Raw genomic sequence first — 9,642 nt, 5'->3', positions numbered from 1 at the left:
ATTACAAGATTCAGATTTGTTAACTACTTGTTTCATTTATAATTTGGAAAATAATGAGCTAACACACTCATGCGTATCAGGTTGAAAGCATATGGTAACACCAAACGAATTATTGGCAATATTTATTAAGCTGAATGATTGTAACATTGTCCATAGAACAATGAAGCCGTTATCAGGAATTATGTTATTCGTATTAATCCCCACAACCTACGGACTCATTGGATTCGATTGTGGAGGTCAGCATTTAAATGTAACCACAGTATCATTGCTAGGTGTCAGAGACTGTGAACTTAAGCACCAATCGTTAAATACATCTGACACACACATTCAGTTACTACAACTCGCGGAATATAATTACGTGGAAGTGATACAGTGCAAAGTTGAAATATCGCGAGTGATACAGTACTGTGGAATGCATTCGCATATATCAGCTGTAGCCAATGCACGACTAGAGTACCTACAGGAAGTTTCCAGAGTCAAGTGCTACCACGCTTTTCAGGAAGGGACCTTCTCCATAGGACTGGGAGGATCGTCACCAAACTGAAGCCTAATACTACCACCGTTCACAGCATCCTGCTTGCCGGAACGATAAACCATGATGGAACCTGCAAGGGTACACAATTCTCCGACCCTTACGGGACTTGGCACAACGTCGTAGTAGATGGAACTGTACGGATATCATTAAAGTCATCCTATGTTCCTGTGCACCTAAATTCTGGAAAAGTAATGCTAAGATCAGGAACTGTCTGCACACTGAGCGACGGTTTTTGCATCGATTTTGACGATGGATATTCATATTGGAAACCGATGCCCACATCGTCTTGCAATTTCCACCAGTACAACGTACTGTATGAAGGAACGGCAGTTAAAATGAATGGAATAATGGATACCATTCATCAGACTATTTATACTCTTGTCAGTCAGGATACAACTTTTGCCTTGACAGCAGGAGGAAGTCAAGCCGTGTGTGGATACACCCTACTCACCACGGAGCATCCTAAACTATTTATCTTGGAGGCAGAAAAGGGAAACACCTTCGCGGAGCGAAGAGACATCCCTGTGGAGAACCTCGATATTTTCACCTACGTCAACTCTAAATTCGTGTACGTAGAAAAACATATACGACATCAGATGACATCGTTGTATCGTGACGTTATTCAACAACGTTGCGAGCTGGAAAAGGAAGTGTTAAAAAACACACTGTCCTTCGCTACTCTTCAGCCAGACGAATTCGCTTATCGGCTCATGAAAGGACCAGGTTACATGGCCGTCACTGCAGGGGAAGCCGTTCATGTCATCAAGTGTATACCAGTGGACGTCATCGTACGCCGCACTAAGGAATGTTATATTGAGCTACCGGTTACAGTACGCAACACTTCCCTCTTTATCACACCAAAATCACACGTGTTGACCAAGATGGGAACCATACGAGAGTGTAGCTACGAATTGCCAACCCTTTATCGAATTGAGGATACATGGATTGAACTTATTCCGGAGCCACGTGTTCGCAGAACATCGTTGCAGCAGTTACAACCTATGACAAGTATGTCATGGAATTATTTAACGCCGGGACCACTAGCTTCCAGCGGAATATATTCCCAGGCGGATCTTGATAAAATCAGGGATCATATAATGTTCCCTGCTGAAAAGCCAGCGTTACTTAACAGCATGGCTCGTGGAATCACCGGACACGTCATGCCTGACGATACCATGTCCATTTACAACTTATTGGATGAAGCATCATTAAACAAAATTGCTGAGTCAACTGCCAAACGGATCTGGGGCGGATTCATCACATTTGGATCAGCCACAGCAGGAGTTTTTGGAGTATTATTAGTAGTACGACTAATCAAGCTAGCCATCGACACGATGATACATGGTTATGCTCTACATTCAGCCTACGGATGCAGTCTGTACGTGCTAGGAGCTATCTGGAGCTCCTTGACTCATCTGCTACTCTATTTGGCCAGAGGTACAGCCAAACGCAGCCACACGATGGACGAGCAGATCCCGAGGAACAACGATCATCGTGTCGATGGCTAGCTGATTAGTCGTACTACTAATAATACTCCAAAAACTCCAGCTGTGGCTGATCCAAATGTGATGAATCCGCCCCAGATCCGTTTGGCAGTTGACTCAGCAATTTTGTTTAATGATGCTTCATCCAATAAGTTGTAAATGGACATGGTATCGTCAGGCATGACGTGTCCGGTGATTCCACGAGCCATGCTGTTAAGTAACGCTGGCTTTTCAGCAGGGAACATTATATGATCCCTGATTTTATCAAGATCCGCCTGGGAATATATTCCGCTGGAAGCTAGTGGTCCCGGCGTTAAATAATTCCATGACATACTTGTCATAGGTTGTAACTGCTGCAACGATGTTCTGCGAACACGTGGCTCCGGAATAAGTTCAATCCATGTATCCTCAATTCGATAAAGGGTTGGCAATTCGTAGCTACACTCTCGTATGGTTCCCATCTTGGTCAACACGTGTGATTTTGGTGTGATAAAGAGGGAAGTGTTGCGTACTGTAACCGGTAGCTCAATATAACATTCCTTAGTGCGGCGTACGATGACGTCCACTGGTATACACTTGATGACATGAACGGCTTCCCCTGCAGTGACGGCCATGTAACCTGGTCCTTTCATGAGCCGATAAGCGAATTCGTCTGGCTGAAGAGTAGCGAAGGACAGTGTGTTTTTTAACACTTCCTTTTCCAGCTCGCAACGTTGTTGAATAACGTCACGATACAACGATGTCATCTGATGTCGTATATGTTTTTCTACGTACACGAATTTAGAGTTGACGTAGGTGAAAATATCGAGGTTCTCCACAGGGATGTCTCTTCGCTCCGCGAAGGTGTTTCCCTTTTCTGCCTCCAAGATAAATAGTTTAGGATGCTCCGTGGTGAGTAGGGTGTATCCACACACGGCTTGACTTCCTCCTGCTGTCAAGGCAAAAGTTGTATCCTGACTGACAAGAGTATAAATAGTCTGATGAATGGTATCCATTATTCCATTCATTTTAACTGCCGTTCCTTCATACAGTACGTTGTACTGGTGGAAATTGCAAGACGATGTGGGCATCGGTTTCCAATATGAATATCCATCGTCAAAATCGATGCAAAAACCGTCGCTCAGTGTGCAGACAGTTCCTGATCTTAGCATTACTTTTCCAGAATTTAGGTGCACAGGAACATAGGATGACTTTAATGATATCCGTACAGTTCCATCTACTACGACGTTGTGCCAAGTCCCGTAAGGGTCGGAGAATTGTGTACCCTTGCAGGTTCCATCATGGTTTATCGTTCCGGCAAGCAGGATGCTGTGAACGGTGGTAGTATTAGGCTTCAGTTTGGTGACGATCCCTCCCAGTCCTATGGAGAAGGTCCCTTCCTGAAAAGCGTGGTAGCACTTGACTCTGGAAACTTCCTGTAGGTACTCTAGTCGTGCATTGGCTACAGCTGATATATGCGAATGCATTCCACAGTACTGTATCACTCGCGATATTTCAACTTTGCACTGTATCACTTCCACGTAATTATATTCCGCGAGTTGTAGTAACTGAATGTGTGTGTCAGATGTATTTAACGATTGGTGCTTAAGTTCACAGTCTCTGACACCTAGCAATGATACTGTGGTTACATTTAAATGCTGACCTCCACAATCGAATCCAATGAGTCCGTAGGTTGTGGGGATTAATACGAATAACATAATTCCTGATAACGGCTTCATTGTTCTATGGACAATGTTACAATTATTCAGCTTAATAAATATTGCCAATAATTCGTTTGGTGTTACCATATGCTTTCAACCTGATACGCATGAGTGTGTTAGCTCATTATTTTCCAAATTATAAATGAAACAAGTAGTTAACAAATCTGAATCTTGTAATTGGCCTCGTGTTCTTAAATTCCTAAATTTTAAGTAACATCTTTCACATTGATCTATCATAACAATATCGGATAATTTATTGTTACACATGGCACATCGGAAAATCATTGTATTAAAACAATTTGTAAAATAATGTAGTGTCTGGAATATTCCTTCCATAGGGCCAACCGAAGTTTCAATATTAATGCTGGGTAAAAATATTTGATTGTGCCAACAAAATACGCAATAATATTTCCGATCTTGTTCATTCAGAACTCGATAAACTCGTACACATTTAACCAAATTAACTTCCGCCATTATAATTATTTTATTATTCCGACTTAGGTTTTATATATTCAAAGTTTTTCGTGTATGTGTTATACAAAAAATCTGTGTTTGACATATCAATCCTATTTAAGTTGTCATGTCCCAAAAGTTCTCTATAAATACTCTTGCAATGTATACAATAACTCATGGGTCGTTTCTGGAAAAGTTGCTCGTTGCAACTTACGCAGGTTCCTAAATCTACGGTCCCGCTGGCAATGTAATGCGTAATAATAATTTCAAAATTACTAGTATTGCTTTCCTTACTAAAACAGGACATACAATATAAATGTCGTGTTAATCGATGTACAACCTTAATATTAACTATGCATTTTGCCTGATTTAAAACTAGCGGGTCTAAAGTCTTACTAGACTGCGCATGATTATTCATTATATAGCCTTAAAATTATTTCTTATATTAATGATGACATGTATATATGTCTAATGCTATTTTTCCCTTTACAAAGTTTAATCAATTAAGGAAAATTAGCATTTCTACGGAACTCTATTGTTATTAGAGTAGGGTTTGAGCTGTTCAGAATTTGAACTAACTCTTTGTCAAGTAAAAGTTGCAACAGAGGTGTCTATTGCTTCAATGCATTTTAATGCTATAATTATCCTGTATGCAAGAAGTGTTTTCCTGAAAATGGTTAATTATCCATTGATGGTAAATTAACTTCATTGAATCAAAATTTATGTTCGTGTTAACGAAATTAATCTAACTTCGTTGTTGTATATACGAATAAGTGTTGGATCGTGTAATTCAAAAATATCCTTATCATGAATTTCCAAATATTCTGTTAACAATTCATATGTATGGTAACAATCTGCACAATTATAAAATGGATTATAAATTAGTAAACTCTTTCCACAAAATGTGCATTCGAAAATAACTTGACGGCTTCCAATTACCATATCATGTTTTAGTAACCGTGAGACATTCTGTTTATAATATATCTTCTCGTTATTTTTGTAGCAAGTGTCACACAAAAATATGCTATTAGCTAACTTGTAACATAACACTGTTCTCATACAATGTACAAGAGAGGCTCTGTGTAAATAAGTAATTATTCCTGGACAGTTCCTCCGAGAACTGAAATGACGGTGTGTGGGACACATAAAAACACATTCAATTGAAAAATGCCTTAGGGCAAGGTTTCGGGTTGATCCGCCGTTTCCTTACGCCTAAATACACAAAAGTATATGTATTATCTTGGTGCACTATAAACTGGCTAGTGGCACTTTCAAAGGTGGTTGTCCGTCTCACTCCATAGGTGTGGAACCATTGGATGCACTGACGGTAAGTTTCTGAGCTCAGCTCAATTTGTTGATCCTGCAACGCGTACAAATATTATTAGTTTTCATCCAGGATTTAAATGGGATATTTTGAGTTTGTCCATATGGACTACTCGGGGTTGATTTTGAAACAAAATTTTTGCATTACTGGGTGGTAATATTTCCAATATTTGATAAGGTCCGGTATAATGATCAGCGAATTTTCCTTTACGTGGTTCTTTCAATAAAAAGACGTTATCCCCCTCCTTAAAATCATATGGGCGCACTTGTCTGTCATAATATCGCTTGCTTCGTTCTTTTGATTGTATCAAATTTTGTCTGGCCATTTCCTGTATTTCGTTTAACTTATGAAACAAATTTGTTAAATATTCGCAATATGTTATATCCGTTTCTTCCTCTGTGGGAACAAAAGAGCTTGGGGTACGAGGTATTCGCCCGAATACTAACTGAAATGGGGAGTACTGAGTACTCTCGTGTACACTCGTATTATAAGAAAACATAGCCATAGGTATGTATTCGTCCCATTCGTTGTCTTTACTGATTTGTAACTTAAGATATTCTATTAACACGTGGTGTGATCGCTCTATAGATCCATTTGATTGTGGATGGTAAGCTGTAGTTTTCAAATGTCTGATATTAAATTTCTTTGTAATATTTCTCATTAAAGAAGACAAAAAATTGGCACCTTGATCCGTTAAAATTATCTTAGGTGTTCCATACAAACAAATAAAATGTTTAATAAAAGCATCAGCTATTGTTAATGAAGTAGCTTCATGTAAAGGTATGGCAACTGAATACTTAGTCAATAGATCCTGTATTGTTAAAATATATATGTTCTTTCTTTTTGTTGCAGGTAGTGGTCCTACAATGTCCATGGATACTTTATCAAAAGCACGACCTGGAGTATCCGTGATTATCATTGGTTGCTTTGTTTTTATTCTCGTTAATTTCCGTAACTGACAATGCCTGCATTTCTGAATAAATTGCTGTATATCCTTTTTCATTGTATTCCAATAATAATGGGGTCGTAATCTATTGTAAGTTTTTGTTACGCCTTTATGTCCTCCTACTGCTGAAGAGTGCGTTTCTTCTATCAAAGGTAATCTTTCAATTTCTGTTGGGGTCTGAACAAGACCATGACAAATAGTTACCTTAATTGTAAATCATTTAAATATTTAATAATTTGTTTTTGGACATATCCCCATGGTATGTCATCGAACTTATTCGTTTTCCTTATACTGATCGAAGTTAAGTGTAATTCCCGTATTGCATCTGCTAAAGATGATGCACAACTTTTAATATTGTTGGTTTCTACCAAAGTTCGATCGTTTAATTTCAAGGGTAAAGCAATTAACGTTTTGTTCCTTAATGCGGAAACCTTAACTCTTTCGTACATAATATCCTGATATTTGGGGAACAGTCCGGCACTTTGCAATTCCCTTGCGCCGTTGTCCAATGGATTTCCGTTTAAATAAATAAATATTACCAAATTATCACTTTGCTTTAACAAATTATCGCGAGTTTCCGTTATTGTTACCCGTGAAGCGTCCTCTCCTACCGCTATAGGTACAGAGTTGCGCGGGACTAACTCGTTTTGGTCCTCCTCTTCGCTACTAGAATCTTGGCTATAAAATATGTCTTCCTCTGATTCGAAATTTAATGGCTCGTTAGTGTTTACCGGGGTGCCTTCCTCTAAATTTTCCTGATTATCTTCCTCTACAATTTCAATAGGTTGCTCTATCGGTTCCTGTGATTGTTCATTAATATGATCGTAATTAGAAATAACTGTATCTGGAGGTCGACTTGTTGGAAATGAAAATAAAGATTCATTGGATGATTCATCCAATGTATCAGGTAGATCTGTAATTAAAGGTAATGTTACAGCTAATGGTGGATTTCGTGATAACGCATCGGCGTTATTATTCAAGCTTCCTTTTTTATATTGAATATCATAATCGAACTCTGCCAACTTAGTTCTCCATTTCCAAAGTCTTGAAGATGGATCTTTAATGGAATGTAACCAAACTAAAGGTTTGTGATCCGTAACGATAGTAAACTTCCTTCCGTACAAATATGGCCTAAAATGATTCGTGCAATATACCATAGCCAAACATTCTTTCTCTATGGTTGAATAATTTTGTTCTGCTCTATTAAGTATACGCGAAACATATGCCACAGGTAAATCTTTTCCTATTTTTCCCTGACTTAAAACGCCTCCAATTGCATATCCGGATGCATCTGTAGTTAAAATAAAAGGCTGTGTAAAATCTGGATATTGCAATATAGGTTCCGTGCACAAAAAATTCTGGAGAGTAGCAAACGCTACTGCTTGCGGAGATTCCCAAACAAAAGGTCGATCTTTCTTCAATAACTCGGTTAATGGTTTAGCAATTTTTGAAAATTCTGGTATAAATCGTCTGTAATAACCTGCCAAGCCAAGAAATTGTTTAATATTTTTGGCATTACGTGGAATTGGAAAATTCTTGATAGCTTTAACCTTTTCAGGATCTGGTTTAACACCTTCAGAACTAATTATGTGTCCTAAATATCCGACTTCTTTGCGAAGAAACTCGCATTTATCAGGTTGTAATTTAAGGTTGGCTTCCCTTAATCTTTTCATTAGCCTTGCAATTTTTATATTGTGCTCTTGCAATGATCGAGCATAAATAACTATGTCGTCAACGTAAACAAATAATTCATTTCCCTGTAATCCGATAAGTACGGTATCCATTAATCGTTGAAAAGTAGAAGGGGCATTCTTTAATCCAAATGGCATTCGTTTATACTGATAATGCCCGTACGGTGTGGAAAAAGCTGTTTTACACGCATCTTTCGGATTCATTGGTATTTGATGAAACCCGGAGGCTAAATCTAATACCGTAAAATATTTTGCATTTCCTAATTGGTCAAGAATATCTGTAATATTTGGAAGAGGGTACGCATCTCCTATAGTTTTTTCATTGAGGTGGCGAAAATCTATAACCATTCTCCATCTTTTATTTCCTGAAGAATCTGATTTCTTAGGTACTATCCAAACTGGTGAATTGTAAGGGGAAGTAGAATGTTCTATTATGCCATCAGCTAATAAAGCATCTACTTGTCTATTAATTTCATCTTTATGAAAAGGGGAAAAACGATATTGCTTCTGATGGATAGGAACTTCAGTTATGGTTGGGATAGAATGCTGTGTAGCATCTGTATGTTCTAAATGATCAGTTGGCAACTGAAATCTGTCCTGATAATCGTTAATCAAAGCAAGAAGATTATCTCTTTCCTCGGAGTTGAGATGATCCATGCGTAATAACTGCGAAATTACTTTAACCCTTTCCTGTGGGGTTTTGTAAGTAATACTAAAACTACCAAGATGATCAGGGACTGATTGGTTCCAACTAAAATTACCACAGGGCATTTCCTTGCCTCGGCATGGTTCCTGGGTTTCAAATGGAGATTTTTCCAAATTACTAGGATTAATAAGGGATTCATAACGATTGGTACGACGTAAGACTGGGCTTTCTGCATGCCCTCGGGCGGCAGGAGCTGACTGAACCTCCTCAGAGATTTCAGAGTTTTCGAAAGGATTAGCAATATCATATTCTTCCAAAACAATGGAGGGAACCTCCATGTCGTATGCTAAATCTGTAGTATTATATATGGGAAGGTGTGCCTTTCCGTTTATATTAGTAACAAGAGCTTTCCCAAGGTAAATTCCCTCAACGGACTTAATCAAAGGTATGTATCCGCTTTTCACCTCAGGATTTACAATCTTAACATGAAACGGTGTAACTGAACGTGGCTCAAGATGTATGTACTCTACCTCGGTAAATGGCATACATGTATCATCATAAATTAACCGTTTGTTCTTAAAATCTATGGAAGCGTTATGCTTCCTCATAAGACTAGTACCGAGAATACCGCATTGTACAAAATTTATATCGTCCGGTACTATGTGAAACTGCACTAATTCTCCCAATAATGGTATATCGACCGATCCTAAAGTGGAAATAACATTAGGACTAATTCCCTGTAAGTTAAAAGTATGATATTTATTAATCGAAATATCTGTATCAACATACTTTTCCTTTATCAAATTTATGTCATCTTCAAAGTTAAAGGGTAATTGTACTTTTTCATTGATAGATTCAGGATC

The 9,642-nt window shown here is 38.3% G+C and overlaps 2 protein-coding genes across 2 annotated transcripts; one reads left to right on the top strand and one right to left on the bottom strand.

Moving 5' to 3' along the window:
* The first annotated feature begins 531 nt into the window (after positions 1 to 531).
* LOC113563506 lies at positions 532 to 2,043 on the top strand. The gene has a single exon (XM_026975169.1). It carries the CDS (start codon positions 727 to 729, stop codon positions 2,041 to 2,043), a length of 1,317 nt encoding a protein of 438 aa, XP_026830970.1. The 5' UTR covers positions 532 to 726.
* A 3,301-nt stretch (positions 2,044 to 5,344) lies between these two features.
* Positions 5,345 to 9,593, bottom strand: LOC113563505 (the record flags this gene model as incomplete). The annotated part of the gene is made up of 4 exons (XM_026975168.1): positions 5,345 to 5,384; positions 5,429 to 5,532; positions 6,362 to 6,527; positions 6,647 to 9,593. Coding segments are annotated over 4 exons (3,257 nt in total), but the record flags the coding sequence as incomplete, so codon positions are not given.
* Positions 9,594 to 9,642: the final 49 nt, after the last annotated feature.

Source organism: Ooceraea biroi, unplaced genomic scaffold, assembly GCF_003672135.1.
Source record: "Ooceraea biroi isolate clonal line C1 unplaced genomic scaffold, Obir_v5.4 UnassembledTig36, whole genome shotgun sequence".
Classification (NCBI taxonomy): Eukaryota; Metazoa; Arthropoda; class Insecta; order Hymenoptera; family Formicidae; genus Ooceraea; species Ooceraea biroi.
The sequence above is the reverse complement of the archived record's forward strand: the minus strand, read 5'-3'. Positions and strand labels throughout refer to the sequence as shown.

What these genes read in the sequence shown, in the direction of transcription:
- LOC113563506 (XM_026975169.1), top strand. Translation starts at nt 727, where the DNA reads ATGCTAAGATCAGGAACTGTCTGCACACTGAGCGACGGTTTTTGCATC.